The 18,549-nt window shown below is 46.7% G+C and overlaps 1 protein-coding gene across 1 annotated transcript in view; it reads left to right on the top strand.

Annotated features, from left to right (window-relative positions):
• pcdh7b (protocadherin 7b) overlaps nt 1-17,164 on the top strand; it is a gene marked incomplete at both ends in the record, with an annotated part of 95,213 nt that extends 78,049 nt beyond the window's left edge. Inside the window, 2 exon segments of the mRNA XM_079215052.1 lie at nt 15,445-15,463; nt 16,677-17,164. Of these exon segments, the coding sequence (XP_079071178.1) occupies nt 15,445-15,463; nt 16,677-17,164 (507 nt within the window).
• Nucleotides 17,165-18,549: the final 1,385 nt, after the last annotated feature.

Consider the following 18,549-nt stretch of genomic DNA (forward strand, 5'->3'; position numbering starts at 1 on the left):
CATGTTCTTTCCACTATGCTAACATGAACAAGGTTATAGCTTCCTTATTCCGAGTGGAATTGGGGAAAAAGTGCACTTGCCTTGCAAAGGTTTAGTGCAGAGCCACGGGTGAGCATTAGCCAAGTGATAGGCAGGAATTAATGACTTTATTCATTCAGAATGGTTATTATTGAAAGCTGAGCCAATGAACTTCCCAGCACCAGGCAAGTCATTCTCAGCTAAATGATTAAAAGCTGTAATGAAGAGAAATAGTCCACATAGTGCATGAATAACAATGAGCATAACCAGTAAAAAAAATAAAAAAAATGCTTTTTCACTTCTTCCACCCAGTGCGAGAGCATACAAATGGATTTACGGCACTTGAAACCTTCAGGCTATTTTTAGAGGCCGCCTTTGCCTGCAACTCAGCAGTTGTAGCAATGAAAGAAACTCTCTCGTCTGTATTTTTTCTCCCCCCAAAAGAAATTGTGATAATGAGGCTTCACCAGCGACCATGTGTCCGTTAATATTTGATGTGCACACTCTCACACCCAGCCTTTTACAAATACTATACGCGACATATATGCGATTGAGGGAATTCTCAAATTCATGTGTGGAATGTTGTCTCTTCTTGACATCCCTCATTGCTCGTTTTCCCGCCACGGCGGCTCTCTTCGAGAGGGAACGTCGAATCACGGGGGAGCGAGCGCCTTGATATACTTGGCCTATATCCTGTCGTGATAGTCACATGGCTTCTCTGAGACAGCAGTCATTTGTTACTGTCCTTTTAATCATGCTAATGCAACCTCTCTCGCTTTCTCGCTCTCTGTGTGTCTATTCAAAGAGCAAACGCACATAGATATTAAAGAAAAAAGATGGAGAGAATGGAGTGCCCAAAGTCCCCTAAGGCATATGAATATCTTAAGTGGAGAGTTCTATAACTCTGAATCTTTGAATGCCGATGGCCACACTTTACACATAGTCCGACATATATTCCCCTAAATGTACACACACACACGTTTGTGCGCGCAAACACCAGGCGCAGAGATAACAGAGATGCAACGGTATTGAATCAAATTAAGTGCTAATTTTTTAGCGCCCACTGTCTTTTTTTTCCCCCGCTCCTTTTTTCTCGAGTGCTGCACTTTATTAGTATTCCGCTCAGACGTTGCTCCGCTTTCTTCTCCTTCTCTCCCATAGCCCCTCTCTCTCTCCTCCGGGGAGTTGAGCCCAGTGCATGTTAAGTGATAGGGCTTCAGAGTCTTACCGGCAGGGGTGTGGGTGCCACATAGCGCGCCGTGTAGGAGCCGTGTATGGGGGGGGGGGAGGAGGAGAGAGGGGCCCTTTCAGTAAATCCACCCACCCGTGTAAAAATGATCAATCTCATGAATTTGCCGATAGGGAGTCGTTGGCCGATCAGCAGAGACAGAAGGAGATAATGAGAGAAATGGGGGGCGGCTGGAGTGTGGGGGAGAGAGAGAGAGAGAGGAATGGAATATGGGGGAGAAAAGAGTGACTACAGGGAGGAAATATTGAAAGGTATTGAAGGGGAAAAGAAATGAAAATGGGGAAAGATTGAGCGAGCGTGAGAGAACGGATTAGTGGAGACAAAAGAGCAGGTGAGCCTTGATGGACAGACTTGCCACGAAAGAAAGAATGTGAACATCAATGTCTGCTCAGATGGGAAAGAGAGGACGGCGGGAGGAAAGGAGAAATGGGCCATGTGGGTTTTTTTCTTCGTTTTTTTCAACCTTTCACGCTTTGTGTCCTCCGTCTGAAAGCCAGCGGGCCGTTTTGGCGGCCAAGTGGAGCAAGGTACATGTTTGGGGTTCTTTTTGTCAAGCGTGAGCAGGTCCTGGTGAGGTAGTGACAAGGGAGGGGGCGGGCGTGACTGCAAAAAAAAGGGCCCGTCCTAAATTCGAGGCCTGATACAGCCTAAGGGTGATTCCTACACTACCAGGCAGATTCGTATGTAAATGTTATGGGACTCAACAGAGCGAGAGGCTGTCGCTCTCTGTTTGTTTGAGCGGACATGACAGGTCATGGGGGCGAGGAGGGCGTCGTGTCGATGACAACATGAACACATTGGCTTTGACATCCATGAGTAAGGCTGCACTTTCTGGAGAAAACTTGGGAAAAAGGTAAATTGTGAGGAATTCACTCGTATGGAATCAAACGGCCCAATGCTGGACCGAGATGGTTTTGATGGGTGTGGACGGTCCAAACAGGAAACTAAAATTCAGTGGCTGCAGTTGATCAAATGCAAATACATTTTCTCGTAGACTATTGCACACTTTGGATTTTGTTTTGCAACCAAATGAGCCGCCCCCTGCTGGCCATTAGAAATTAAACAAGTGCATTTACACCTGTAATTTCAGGCGGTCAAGCACAATCCGATTTCAATCCAATCACGTAAAACTCATTTTAATGCTAGGTGGAAAGGGGTCTCAGGCTGTGGTGGAGCAAACCCCTGCAGGGCAGTTCGAGCAATCACCGCCTCTTATTGTGAAAGTACTTCTTGCCCTTTGATCAGCTTCACCGTACACAGAAGCAAAGCTGCAGTGCCATGACAAATCTTACAGCAGTTTCCTATATATTAAGCACGGCAAGACAGGCCTGAACGCTCACACACACACACACACACACACACACACACACACACAGGAACTCCCGCCCATGTCCGCTAACAGTTCTGTGAATAAAGCTGCCGTTATTCAGCTGCAGTCTGAATAAGTGTGCAGCGCGTGTGACCTTAAAGAAGGAGGGGGTTTGAAGAAGCTCAGCATAAGGAGAAGAAAGTGAATAATTCTTTAAAGTGCAGCCTGGGGCATATTAGCATGTGTGCTAGCTATGGAGGGAGGGTTGCGCGTGGCTGTTTTTTTTGTGTTATTGTTGTTTTTTTTCTTCTTCTCCAGCGCTTTTAGCACACTCCGTTTGTCAGAGGGAGGCATCATCCTTTATCGGCACATTTCATGTTTCCCAGAGGACTCTGTGAAGCGGGTGATATTATTGAGGAGCGCTGAGCCTTATTAAATTCCCAAGCATATTACCAGTCTCTCTCTCTCTCTCTTTCTCTCTCGCACACACTTGCATCTCTCACTCTCTCTCTCCACCACTCACTGATTATGTTCTCTCTCTCGCTCTTAATTTGGTTGCACACTCCGCTGTAGCTCAAGGAGCCCCCTCCCCGTCCGTCTCTTGAGAGGAAACAAAGGAAGTAAATACATATTACTTTTTTTTTTTTTTCAAGAATCGCTCATCAGGTATTAACACAGCAGGCCCTCGCCGGAGCAGCCGACCATCGTATGACTCACTCAGTGTCGATGCTATGGTGTAGTCTCGATCGCTCCGTCCTATTCTTGGTGAATTCTTTTCATCAAAGGACGGAGATAATGCTAATCTTTCAAACAGTGAACTGTATAGAAAGCACATATTCTGTCAGCTTTGCTTGGATTTAGTTGGGAGTCATCAAAAGGATTTTTATTTCATTTTTTTTAATGTAGCTGTGTGTGTGGAAAGTGATAGATCCAGTATTTTTTAGTTTCATGTAATATTACAACGACTACAACTTTTTTCTTGAAAGCTTTCTCCGCGATAAGGGTTTTTAATGGGGCCCAAAATGAGCCGGAGGCATGTTTCTGGTCTCCCCACGTGAGACGAGAACAAAGGAGTGTGTAGTGTGAGGGTGATAATGAGGGTGAAGTGACCATGTGTTGAGCGTACATCTCCATTGCCCTTGCACACAGCCGAAACTTCCGCAGCTCTCCCTTTTCTCCAGACCTCTTGCTCAGGCCAAGGGAAAGCGTGTGACCGTACACCCGGGCGTATTTATCAAACGCCGTTTTTGTCATTATTTACGGCGCTGACACGGACGGTGATGCCTCTGTCTCCCTCGCTGCGATGGAACCCTATTTAAATATGACCTTGCATGCAGAAATTGGTGGAACGAGTTTTATTTTGCTGGAATGATGTGCTTTTATCTTGGATGTGACAGCAGAATATGAATAAGAAAAGAGCAGTTGAGTCAGATTGGGTTGTGATATTCATGAGGATTAGATATAATGTGTTTGGCTGCCAACTGTACTGTGTATTATGTCAACGGACTGTACAGTCCCGCATGTGTGGGCTGCTGGCTATTGAAATGTAATGCAAACAAGCAAACATTGTTGTCCTCGGCATAAATGACAACCTGTCACTTGAAAGCTTCGAGAATCCTTTTTTTTCCTGTCATAATTGTGAGAAAAAGACAATTCAGCTTCCCTACGGCACTATTTATGTGTTTTTTTTGTGTGCACACGGACGGGACAGCCGGTAAACGGGGACGTCGGTGTGCGTCCACGCGTGTGAATTAGTGCTGAAGGGGTTCATCTGGGTGGGTAGCACGCATACAGTAGCAAAGGCCCCCTGAGGGACGCCGCCGTCTGTGAACCGGGGACTTTGCCTGCGTCCCTCCCATGTGAGCCAACGCTGCATTCATTCACGGAGAGAACCAGACAGGCTTCAAGAACTTCATCATTGTTACGTGTGAGTGTGTGTCAGACGGGGCTGTCGAGACTGCTTGATGCTATGAAAATTTGATGCCGAAAATATCCTGTCGGCGCTGCATTTTTAATGGAGACCACGCAGATGGAGGAATTACCATGCGAGCGCTCCCTCTAGCCTTTGAGTAGCGCGTCATGCACAGCACCCCGACTACTCTGCGCCTCCGGGCCCGACGTGGTCCACGCCTGTGTCTGCTTCGGGTATTTCAATCATGCGCCGAAAAGTTATTTTTTGTCTTTTAAAACATTGTGATGACTTGACAGCTCCCAGGACACCTTTCAGCATACACAAACACTCCATCACGGGTCAGTCTACGGCTGTCTGCTGCGTATTTTTCTACTTCTGTCGGGAAAATGAGTCTGGCCTTGATTGCCCTAATCTGCAGTCGGACCTGCACTTCTCCCGCCGGTGATTGATATTTGGAGACAATTGTGGGACAAAAACAGTTTGAGTTCTGACGCTCATGAAAGACCCATCAGGTCTGTCGTCGATCGATGTGAATAAATATTTCCCACAACCCAGAAGCATGAGAATCAAGAACGGAGGGGGAAAAGAGGCAGACGGAGGGAAGAGGAAAAATCAATTTGGTTGAGCGCTTTGCTAAAAAGATGGTGGTGGTAGTGGGGGTAGCTGGTGGTGGGAGGTGGGAGGGGGTGGTGTAGGCCTGTCAAGCTGGGTGAATAATGAAGCGTGTTTTTCAGAGCTTCAAAGGCAAAGGAGAAAAGGCACGGGGAAGTTGTGTTACGAACTCCATGTCATCTAATGTCAAATTAATTTGAGTATCACATGAGCCAGAAATGATGTACAGGATGATTTGGCGAACGTGGCGCTTTTGAACTCTTCAAGTATTAATTTACCATCCTCAAGAGTCTCTTTAAGGTGCAATCGGTGAACTAATATGTCCACCAACTATCGGCTGGGGCTTTCAAGTGCTGCCGATCAATGCCAGGTTAGCGCTGCATTACAATTTCTGGCTGTTGATTTAAAGCTTTTGAAATAGGCAGACAGCTTTAAATACTTCACATTACACGGTGGAGCTAATGTTAGCCACATAAGCTATGCTAGGCATACATGCTAACAGCTGATATGTGTGATATAACATCACATTTGCTTTAGCGAACATCCAGTGGTACCGTCAGACCCCTTTCTATAAGACATTTTTGTCCTACTTTATTAGCTAGCCTAAATGTTGTGGTACCACCTCATCTCAGTCGGTGCGTGCTTTGTCGAGACGTCAAGTGGATACACTGATATCGTTCAGACGTGAAGCTTCGTTCCTGAAGTATTGAAATATTGTTTCCAGTTCCATGACTTCATTTGTGTCCTATATCCAACCCTTTCCAGTGAAGATAAGAGAGGCTGAGTGTCCATATTTCCCAATCACTGCCCACCTGTCCAAACCTCACCCACCCACTATATGAATCTCTTTCTCCCCGTCTCTTTCCCTCACTCACTCACTCTCGTTATTTTGATTGGGTATCCATTTGGTTTGAATTGACTCATTTTGTCACTCAGAACCGGAGCAGGGAGACTGAAGAGGGAGAAACGGGCAAGGCTGCCGCTGCTTTGATCCCTCCCCGACAGGCAGCGTGAAAATAAAGGATGTTCGCCTGTGATGAGCCTGCCAGAGTGACAAATTGGGCCCCTGGTGCTTTAAATAATACACGGTGTATGGCTCCAGCCATGGCGCTGTAGTTCTATATTGCTCAACTGGCCTGCTAAAAAGGGCTGAGGGGTTGAAAGAGGGGCAAGCTTATAGTGACTCGCATCCAGGGTTGGGTTCGCTCCCAATAATATGCCTTCCTTGTTCATCCGCATGATACATGCGAATGTTAATGCAAAACGTGCTTTTCAAGTGTCCGCTTGCATTCAAATCTAGATTTGGAGCTTCCAGGAGAGGAAGCGACTTTGGAGTGATGAGTGAAAAGAGCCTTGTTGTCTCCCTTTGGCGTTTGTTTGCTGGAAACAGAATCGCGCAGTGATCAATGTTTAAGATGTGGTGTGCCACTGCCGCCGACACTCCCTTAGCTGGTGACGCAAGAGGAGAGGGGGAGGAGAGGAGGCGAGGAAGCGAGGACGGTGAAGATGTTCAGATGGGCTTTCTTACCGCATTTCGTACATGCATTACCGTGCTCAAAGCACATAGGAGTATTATTTCGGTATGTATGATGCTGTAAATGTACATAAAAGTAACACCTCTTCTCTTACGGATGCATCCCGTATTTAAGTAATCTTAAGAGGAAAATCTGGACGTGGCGTGAGCCACAGTGCACTTTCACGTCAAAGATAGAAGTGCATAAGGAAGGTGACAGCGCAGTGCCTCTCTGCAGCAGCAAATCCAATACACTGCACCGGGGAGGGAACAAACTGTGGGCTATCTGTGAGATCGTCTATAATCCAGGACACCTTGGCGTTATCGGGCTGGATCGCTCTGAGCTTCTGCCTGAGCAAGAGTGCCTGGATAGTGTTTAAGGCACTCAAGAAATCCAAGATCACAGATCTCCACCGAGCTCCCACGCCACTCGTTGCGCGACCGAGCCAGATATCCGATGACGTCTTGGCACCGTGTGTATCTGTACATGTCCTTGGACACATGACTGGTATGGAAATGGTGGCGATCAAGACTCCTTTAGCAGATGTCTGGCATGTAGGATGAGTCCTTCATGCTGTCACAGGGGCCGTGGCTTCTAGTTTTGAACACTCATACACTGTGGGACATCCTTTTAGCACTTTCATCAGCGGCTGCACTGAGCAGAGCCATTTGATGCAGTTGGTTTTTAACCTTCCCAGCAGGTGCTCTGGAGGGGAAATTCTCTAAAACCTTTCTGATCGCTTGTTTGGTTACCCTGGTCATAACACTGTAAAGTAAAGCTGTGTCCAGGAGTGTTATCACATCCCAATATCCTAATGGAGGAAAGTCACCATGGCAGATGGAGAAGATATGACCAAGAGTACAATCGCAAAGGGTGAAGGGCAGCTTTTCTCTTCAGATGTTTGTTCACTGCAACATGTACATCATTTAATAACACAAAACTCTTACTCACTCAAACTTAAAGTGACAGTTCCCCCCAAAATCCAAAATATGTATTTGCCACCGCGACATCGCCGGTTTGATTGCAGTGCACAGCTCGTGAGCTTTAGGCACAGGCACACACACACACACACACACACACACACACACACACACACACACACACACACACACACACACACACACACACACACACACAGATTCTCCAACTAAATCAACAGAACTTGATCAGATCGGTTTTCCTCAGAGCTTTGAGGTAGAACACTAGATTTCATCGTGTTTCGTGAACCTGTTGAAGCACAGAAAAACAAATCCCTTCGGATAGCATTGGGCCCGGGGTAATTTGCCTTTTCGGCTCTGGAGCGGAGCTCCCTGTGCCTGTTCATGAACCGACTTGCGGGGAAAAAAGGGAGAGCCTGTCCCTAGAGGTCAGCATAATTACCCCCACCACATTTCCACCACTAGCTCTCCATTATGGTCGTGACTCACCGTGCCCAGCTTGCTCGGGCCTACAATGTGCTAGCAGCTGAGAGCTAATTGCTGAGCATGTCAAGCATGTTGGACGCTGGGTGACTCACAAGCTAACTAGCTAGCCCGCTGCTGGTAGCTACTTGTCACAAGTGGAAGCATCATTTTAGATTCTAGGTGCTGAGAGAGTACATTTTGTACTGGGAGGAGAGGATACAATTTCAGGAGTTGTTTTCTGTGTTTGGAAATGGAAATTACGCAACGCATCAATACAACATTATTTGTGATATGTAGGTCGTGCTAAATTTGAGGCGTAATAATATTTGAACGCAAATGAGTTGCCAGTGTTATGGTTGTCTTTTTCAAGTGATGTTATACTTCTTGTTGAATCTTCATATTTCATACGCTGCTTAAGGCGCAACATGAAGTATGCTCTGTGCTGTCACTATTAATTTTAACAGCATAAGATTAAAAAAATCCATATGTTCGAAACTACCCCGTGTCATCAGGGAAGCACTGCCCCTCTCTCCTGATAGAACTACAGTATGTCGAAGCATGATTCAGATGTTTCCTCTTATTAGTACGATCGGTAAAAAGCACAAATCACAGACTTTATTTTTCTCTCTTTTTATTTTAGGGTGGGGATTTAATCGAAATTGTATTTTGACAAATAACCATTTAATGGTGTAAAATAGGCTATTGTGTGAGTGTGCCTGCGAGTGTGCGATAAGAGTAACAGTGGAAAAGAAGCAACGACACTTCCTTTTCTAAAGACTGGAGAGAGCGAGAGTGTGTGTGTGTGTGTATGTGTGTGTGTGTGCGCGTGTGTGTGTTTGGGGGGGGGGGGATTTAGAGGAATAATAAACAATAAAAACAACACATTTCTTTAACTGATTTAACCCGTCGTTCACACACGCTCACAGTAGCTCAGTAAGCCCTACCATTTTCTACACACCCACCAACCCTTCATCCCTGTGCTGTGTTTGTCTTATCAAATAACACTGTGTGCTTGTCTTCTTGTCCGTGCTTAGGAATGCTGAGCATCGACACACACACACACACACACACACACACACACACACGCTGCATGGTTGATGTAAGGCTAGCTGCAGCCGCACAGTGTCTGTGTGGTGTGAAAACGAGCGCAGAATGCCATGTTGTTTTATCGGTTGCTAGCAGTGTTGTATGTGTGCGCCATAGCAGAGCGGCTAATGCTAATCCTCACGGGTCTTTCAGAGTATTCTGCATAAACTCAGCGTGCCATGGTGGAGAAAACTGCACATGGTGCTGTATTCTACACTGCAGTCGTTTTTTGAGCATACATGAATTACATAGAGACATGTATGAGTTGTAGCCTCTAAAAGGTGATTGTGGATCAAGGATGAACCTTGAAAAAAAATGCATTGTGTGTGGATTTGAGGGCATATTTTGGAGGTATTGTTTGAGTCGAGCTGTTTTGTGTGCGTGCGGCAGGAAGCCAGCGCCATCACTCTTATTAGCAGAGTAGATGAGTCTCTTGGCTTCTCTCCTCTCCACATCATCCGGCTGCTGCTCCACTTATAGATAAGGTGAAGGGGTCAGAAGACGCAACCTGTGGTGTATGCATATGTGCGCGCGTGTGTATTTATGTGTGTGTGTGTGTGTGTGCCTCAGATTGAGAAGATATGCTCCCGGCGAGCACGACAACCACCTGATGTACGAGACGCTTCGCCCTGCACTTGTGAGCATGTGAGCGCGCATATGCATGCAAGATGAATGAGGGCGCACGACATGCAGGGACATTTTATTTATGGAGCTCCTCGGCTTGAGTGCTGACTTCTCAAATGGGCAGAGAGAGGTTGAGACCCGGAGAGGCAGCATGCGTGCAGAGGGGAGGGAGAGTGCAAGCCGCATTTGGTAATTGGCTGAGAGATCGTCACCAGAATGAAATTATGCTAGTTAATCTCTCCTCAATTAATTACCTCGGAAGCAGGCCGCAGTACATTCATTATTCCAGAAAGAGTATTGACCCTGCTGGAAGAGAGAAGCGGCCATATCACACCCATAATGCCTCGAGTAATCCGAAAGCTAGTGAGGGAATATGCAGCAGCAGCGGCAGCTGAAAGAGAGTGAAAAGGAGGTGATGTCATCATCTACATTCATATAGCCGAGAAAAGTTCTCCTAAAAGTACCTGATATCGGCCCCATGTGGGGTTTTTTTATGCTGAGTCTTTGTTCCACATAGAGGTTCTCAAGAAGCGAGGCAAAAGGAGGTGACACCTCATTACTGAACTCCATCAGGGCTCTGTATCTTTTCCCTCAGTCACTCACTCTCCCTCTCCTTTTGGTTTTCTTTGCAGCCAGTCTGGGGGGGGTTCCAGATTAATTCCCTTAGTTGCCATTGCCAAGCAGTAAATACAAGGAGCTCAGAAAGCAGACAATAAATAACCTGCTGCTACGTCACAACAGCATTCCTCCAGCTGGCATATATATATATATATATATATATATATATATATATATATATATATACGCAGGACATGTAAAAAATGGCAAATATGAGTGGCACAGGCTCATGAACAGGGTCCTAGGAGGGCAGAAATAAATAGGTGTTTTGAAAGCAGCATGCTCCCAGAGAGGGCTGGGAAGGAGATAGACATGGCCGGACGGCCAGTGAAAACATAATGGATTTGTTGACGGCCCATCGGTGCGGAGGCCCGCTAGGATTTGTCCCGGTATGCCGGGTGGACAATACACCACTGCTGCCTTAGCTACCTGCAGGCCGTGGTACATAAGTGTTGTAATTTTGCAATTGAGCTGCAGAAACACTGACGCCATGTGCTCTGGTCTGTTATATTGTGTTAGGGGAAGGGGCTATGCTAAAAATGGCTCCAGTGCACCATCGAGCCGTGAATTCAGGCCTTGACGAAAACATATTTCAGTGATGAAAAGAGACGGAGAGCGTGTCTTTTTCTGCTCCTTCTATAAAAATGGCCGATCTTAACTGCACTAAACGGGATTACTGTGCCGCTGAAGAAAATCTCCATCGCTGACGTTATTGCAATCAATTAATGCCGTCGCTGGCGGTGACTTGCGTTTTCAAAAGGTCACTGCGCCCCAGGACTCTCCTTTTGTTCTCATCTTCCCCTGCACCACTGCGTGTGCCTTTTCTCTCTCCCGTCCCTCCTTAATTGTCTGACAAACATCTCAGCAAGAGAAAGACAAATATCGCTTTTTTTTCTTCCCGTGGATATTGTTCTGCCTGAACCCGAAGCCACGGCGTTAATAATTCAGCAGCTATTCTTTTTCTCGACGCTCCTACATTTCCTCCCTCCACCTTATTTTCTCCTCTCAGGCCTCCTCTCTTCTCTCCTCCCTCCATATCCTTCCTTTTAGTTGTGTGTGTGTGTGTGTTCAAAGCGAGAGTCTGTCTGTCTTTGATGCCGAGGACCTCTCAGCTTTGAGGCGGTGCCACAGGGGCCCTGCAAACCGAGACAGCCAAACACAGTGAGACTCGCTCTTACGCCATAATTAGTCGGCAAGTTCCACCTAATTAAATGGGACCCTGTTAGAGGCGAGAACGGGCAGAAAGTGAGAACGACGACTGCGTAGAGCTGCATTTGCCGCCGCCTTCCGTTTGAGCTTCATTCCTATCCCTGTCTCGCTTTTGTTTTTGTTGTTTTTGCCGTCTCTCAGTATCACTTTTCATTTGTCTCCTTTCTCTCTCTCCTCTCCCATTTTGTCACGAAAGGCCCGAGTGTTTTCCAGCAGCTGGTTTCTCAGGATAAATATTTCATTCTCCCTCCCTCAGCCCGCACGGAGTAATCCGTATGACACCCAGCAATGTACACTGTCATCTTCACGCTGATTGCTCCGCCGTGTGAAACAGATCTGTCCGAACAGGCAGGCCTTTGATGAGGGTTTGCGAGCCAATCCCAAGCCCATCTCCACGCCAGACTCTCTGTACTTTCTGCCCTGACCCTGAAAACTTTCCCCTCTTTTTGTCTCCATCGAGAAGACGTAACATTTTTGACGCGTGCAAATGGCGTTTGGAGGTTACAGTATTTTCTTTGTGTCCTAATGCAGGGAATGTGACGGAGGTGTATTAGATTGAGTTAATGGTGAAGATGGTGGCGCTGGGCATCGAGCCGCACACAGGGCTGTATTGTCGGAAGAGATAATTTGAAGCGTTAAACCGGCTAAATCGAGGTCTTTGGGTTGATAAGGTAATGCGAGCATGTGTGAGAGCGCGTTACCGGGATGTATTTACAGCACAGTGCGTCTTTGTTGTCAAAGTTCCCTTCATCACCCAACTCTCTCTTCTTCTGTCCTTTCCTCCCTTCTCCTGTCTTTGCTAATGTCCTCAATTCTCTCTCCTCTCCTCCTGTCTCCCCGACTCTCCTCTCCACTGCTCTCTTTGGCAGTGTGTTTGGCCTGTGACGGCCCAGAGGCAGCCATGCTGTCTTCTCCACTCAATCTGCCGCTTCCCTTCTCCCAGGCCCTGACCCTGCTATACTCGGCACACACTCGCTCCTTCCTTGTCTCTCTTTCTCTCTCTCCTTTATTCTCTTCCCATCCCGCGTGCCCTCATCCTCCCTTTTTCTGCTCTGACCCCTATCCGCTGTCCGGCCGACTGCAACGTCTGTCAAAGACACAGCGTAGACACAGAAATGCACGCAGACACATCACCTCTGCTTTGTCTCCTCTCGCTCTTTTTCCGTTCTTTTCATTTCGCCCTCCACCCCTCCCTCCCAATGCCTCAGCTGTTTGGCTTGAATCTGCCGGCTGTAAAAAGAGAGGGCGAAAAGCCGCGCAGCTTCAGTCGGTTCGTAGCGGAATATGGAGAGAGGAAGGAGAGGGAGAAGTGATGGTGCGGGGGGACGACACCGCTCAAGAGGGAAAGGCGCCGGTGACGTAGATGAATGCGGACTGGCAAGTGGACTTGCTGACATGCAGTGAAAGCACAGTGTACAGAAGTATGACACAAACAAACACACTAAAGTGTAATTGCCCAGAAATGCCCACGCAACAGATATCATTGTGCCAGAGTCGATGTCACTCTAACCCTCCAGTTTTTTTCCCCGACCACTGCAAAACATCTTAGCGAGTGCTAAAGAAGCCGCATCGAATTGCTACTGTACCCCGGCAGTGGAGGTTCTTTGAAATATCCCAGAGTGTAAGCTAGTCAGCTGATAGGGTGACTGACTAAAGCCGGCCGAGAAAAGCCGCAGCTCAACCGCTGCAGCCAATGGCCCACTTTCAGCCTGCCTCCTTGCACAAACGAAGAGCGTCTTCACCGCCGACACAGTGTGAGGCACAAATATCTGGAAGCACTGCTCTACAGCGGAGTATCCCTGAGGCAATCATCACTTCAGCCGCACGGGACTTTTGTCCGTATGGAATTACATGTTACATGGAAAGCCACAGCGCTCCCTCAGCTCTACCCATCGCCCCTTTCTTACTCATCTGTCAATCATTTCCCCATCCACCTCTCCCTCCCGCTCTTCCGGAAAGCTTCTTTTGAGTAGATGTAAAAAAAAAAAAAAAAAAAAGGGCTAATGGCTCGCGTCGAGCGTCGGGGGCCATTATGAGCACTGGTTAAAAAGCTCTTCTCTTCCAGCGGATGGAGAAAGCGGGCCCGGGCTGTGCCACTTGTTTTCTGGCTCCGGATCCCCAAACAACAAGGCCCGAGCCCCGGGGACGTAACCTGGTATGGAGGGCCTCCTTGTTCGGCTCTCAGTGTTGCAGCGAGGCTTTTTAACACAGCCGAGTGACCCACTTGTATTGTGTTATGTTTTAGTTGATAGTGTGAGCTCGCGGGGTGTTTGTGAATATGTAACAAAAGCCTGCTACAGTGCTGCGTGTGCTCTTAGGGCCTTTCTTTGAAAATATTTTCTATGTCCTGATTTCTGAATCGGGTCTTGAAAGGGTCTATGAATATGTGTGGAAGCCACGTTGCGTGTCCTCTCCATAGAAATATTTAAACAAATACAATAGATTTTTTTTTTATCGTCTTTAATATAATGCATTTGCTTTGATTCTTACATTCTTTGATATGAAGTAAACTTTGAATTAAATGAGCCAGCAAAGGTTTACAAGGAGATGTGAATCGTGATGTTTCTTTCTATCCTTGCGAATAAAAATGATAACCTGACATTAGAAGTAATTTAGCATTACCCACAACTATTCCTACCGGTCCAGGCTAAAGCAAACTCGAGCATACTTTTTTTGTCCAGAGCTAAAGGACGGATGGATTTAAATAGTCTACTCCTATTGATGGCCCAACCTGAGTGGAGGTGGCTCTTGTGAAGATGGAGAAAGAGGAAAGAATACAGCATTCTTGCTTCGATGTAGCGGCCCAGTTCATTAGCTCAGCGGGAAACGTCTTCATTTTGAGCAAGCCTGCCGAGTCAATGGAGCATGGCTAGGAAATAATCAGCCTCCTTTCAGTGCAGACAACACACACAGAGAGCCGGCTAACAACCTCAGCAGCTCACCGCACACGGCGGCTGAGACGTGATGCCGAAGGTTGGCCGGTTTATACCCACGAGAGCTGGAGGAAGCGTGAGGTCGTCCCCGCAGATTTTTTTTTCCTCTTTTTTTTCCCGCCAGTTTGTCTGAATGCGACCGGGGTGAGGAGGCAATTGGATAGGCATTCAGGAGCAGGCCGCTGTGGGACCTCGTGAGAGCCGCCGTGCATTGTGGGTAGCCTGATGGCTCAATCGTATAGGTGAACATGAGCAAGACAATCAGTAGCTGGTATCCACTCGTCTCTTTGATGGCTGTGTTTGTCGAGCTGAGACGGGGGAAAGAGGGAGAGGGAAGCGAAGACGTCTCTTCTTCCCGTGATCCACGGACGCTGTTATCATTTCCACCACATCAGCTGGCATGCTAACTATTTGTGATCGCCAGTGCATCCCTCTGTTTTGTGTTAGTTCCTTGCCTTCTCATTTATTTAGCTTGTTTTACATTTCATTGCACCTCGAACAGAACAGTTTGGAGCTGACAAATGATGAACAGTTGTTTTGTATTCATATCAAGCTGCTCCCTGAGGCTTTGGTTATATATTGACTGGCACTCATTAGCTGATGTTTTACAAAAGGTAATTTGTGTCACGAAAATGGATTCTAATAAGCATTTAGTAGAAAAGTGATATTTTGGCTGCACAAGAATGGCACTCTCGAAGCAATGTTTTTGCTAAAAAAGCATTTGTATTTGTACCATGTGATTAAACCCTCCAATCAGTATCCGTTCTTTTATTCCGACCTTTTATTCCGACCTATCCTTTCTTCGCTGTCCTCGTCGGCCTCATCGTGTCCTCGGCCATGTGTCTGCTCTGCATAACACGGTTTCCTTTAGCTGTTAAGGTTTCTCATACAGTATATATAAATTATTGCAAGTGCGATACATAAAGAGTGATTTCTGTTCTATTTTGTCTTTTACAGGAGAAAAAGAGCATTAAAAGTAAGCCATGGTCCAAACTCTTCTGATTTTTATGTGGGCAAAGGCATGCTTGGCTTGGTTTGCACTCACCCTCCGCTTTTGCTTTATTTTTGGTTTTCCATACTTTTGCATCAGGTCATGAATAAATTACATCTAACATAGAATCTCTATAACATTGCCACTCTTAAGTCTTTGTCATCCGGTCAGGGCTGTGGAGTAGACTCCTTCCTTTTCTTACAGTTTTGGTCTTATATTGAGCTGCTCAGCTTTGCTTTGCTGTATTTAATGGATAATTATCTCCCCCCATATTGCACTGAAACAGACTCTTGCACTGTCTAACATTAGTTGATGACGTCTGTCAAAACTGTTTTCCTGGTGTAACATTGTAAGCACATAATTTGCTTTCCCCAATAATACAGTAGACATAGTTAATCTGAGGCCAGCTTCCAGCTAGGTAATTGGTTAAGAACCCTATTAGTGGATTTAAGAGGATATCGGGGCGCTTTAGCCAGACAAAGCTATTAAGCTACTTAGATCAGAATGTGATTGCCGTCTGTCAATCACCAGATAAGGAAATAGGATGTTTTTTGGTGCTCACAATGTCTCACAAACATACACACACAGAAGCAGGCCCAATTGTGCATCTTACATTATAGATCATGGCAAACTGAAAAACACAATCCAAACTCCCCCCCACCCACCCTCCTCCTCCTCCTCCTCCTCCTCCTCCTCCTCTTCTCAGCACAAACACGTTTTGAAGCATGACATTATTTCAACTCTGATTCACGCCACTGTTTTTTAGTTTGAGGCTGTTGTGGTAGCCAGTGGAGTCTTCTTTTCATTGGTGTTTTCCGTTTCTGTCATGTGGTATGGGTTCCTGCATGAAAACAAATGCAATTTTATCCGTCAGAGCTAAATTCTCTCCACGAGCGATAAAAGTCAGAAGTTGCATTGGCTGTGACATTCGGTGCCTGGGAGCCATTGTGAACGTTTTTTTATTCTTTCAAACCTTCTCCATTAACATTTAGATGCTGTGATGACCTCATTAGGGAGAAAATACAAACTCACGCATCTAATGAAGGAATTCATGATAGCCAAACCATGTGACACATACCACACCAAACACTAAGTGCTAGGAAATCTATGTATCCCATGTTAGTTCATCATTAAATATCCCACTTTAATGGAACAAACAGTGTCTTTAACGTAGTTTCTCTCCTTCTGCTTCCTCTAGACTCTCGGCCCTTGCCTGACGTAGCCATGACTGGCAAGTGCACCCGGGAATGCGACGAGTACGGCCACTCGGACTCCTGCTGGATGCCTGTGCGCACGTCGCCTGAGCGACGGCCATCAAAGTCAACCACCACCCCTCAACAACCAAAGCTTTCCACTTTCATGAGCGGCAACGGCAGCAGCAGCGGCAGCAGCAGCGGCAGCAGCAGCAGCAGCAGCGCCGAGCCCGGCAGCCAAGAAACCCTCGCCATGGCCAATGGAGACCCCACCGCCGCTCACATGATGGGCGACCGCAATCGCAACCTGCTCAACAAGAAGATGGCTTCCTCCTCCTCCTCCTACGAGGTCTTCGGCTCGCCTTCCTACGGCTCTCCGGGAAGTGGGGAGGAGACGCTGCACCACCCCACCGAGGAGATCCCTCTGGCACCCGCTGGGGAGTACAAGCCGACATCCTGCGGTACTCTGACTCGACGGGAGGTGTACCTGTGAGCGTGAGACACACCTGCTGTGCCACAACACATGGCGTTGAAACACAACACTAGGCATAGTTGTTACAGCTCTAGCGGCTTTTAGCCACCCTTGTTCCGCAAGGTAGGACTAAACTTACTCCAAAGACTTTTACGACAGCTCCTTAATGAAAACTCTAAGTGGATACATAAACACCATTTTTAAAAGTGCTCTTTCCGGCCATGACCTGGAAGACAGGAGGAGGAGAAGGAACTTTGATGGGACTTGGGAGGAGGCTGTTCTACTGGCGAGTCGGGCTCATGGGACACGATCTGCTGCTTGACAGTCAATCTGTACAATATTCAACTCATTTTACATATACAGTACATGCATGCATTACCCCCCCACCTGCCCACACACACACACACACACACACACACACACACACACACACACACACACACATATCCCCCATGAAGGCCCCATTCCCTGAAGATGACACTGTACAAAAGAGACAATTTCTTTTTTTCTGTTTGTGTTTTTTTTTCTAGAAACAAAGCTGTACATGTGGACTATTTTGACTTCAAAGTGTGTCTGGTTATGCCTATTTTATTTTTTTTTAAGTTTCAGAACACTGCTCTGGCCGTGATGTTCAGTGGCTGCAACAATATATTGGACATAATGGTCTCATCATACGGAGCCGCCTGTGGATTCCGTCGCCGAGACCGTTTGTGATTAAAGTTGCTCAATAGCAGACCAAAACGTAACCGCGTTCAAATCTTATAAAGGACTTGAAGCTTTAAATACACCAGAAAACAATCCTTGTGTCAGTCCCCTTTTTGAAATGAAGATTCATGGACAGACATGGGAGCCAATGGGATTTGCTGCAACACCTTGTTTCAGACTACAACACCACTGGTATGATGAACTCCTGGTGACTGATTCTCTCCTACCAGTGGGCACAGCTGAAAAGTCACTCTTTGTACATAAACATTGGACCACAGCAACAAGTGCTAACCGCTTTCATTCCCTTTCGTCTTGCTACCTTTCCTCAGTCTCTCGTTCTTTGTCTTTAATTGGCGAGGTTGGGACCAAACCCCTCTTACTAGATGCAAAATTGCCGCATCGGCTGGAAAAGCATGCGTGCATATGGTCGTGGATATTCAGATCACCTCAGTTGGATGCTACTGTGTATGTCAAGTTGTAATACTTACCCGTTTTTTTTCGCAATGGTGTATGCAAACACACACACACACACACACACACACACACACACACACACAGAAGCAGATCCATCTAAATAAGGGCAAGGGCACTGCAGGACTAAGAGTCCTGGCTAAGCACACTGTGTCGTACCAAGATTAAAATTACGAAGGTGCAATGGAAATCGTATGTGTTTACGGGCCCGATATGCAGTTCATAGTGTG

The sequence above is a fragment of the Taurulus bubalis genome, assembly GCF_910589615.1.
Source record: "Taurulus bubalis genome assembly, chromosome: 3".
Lineage (NCBI taxonomy): Eukaryota > Metazoa > Chordata > Actinopteri > Perciformes > Cottidae > Taurulus > Taurulus bubalis.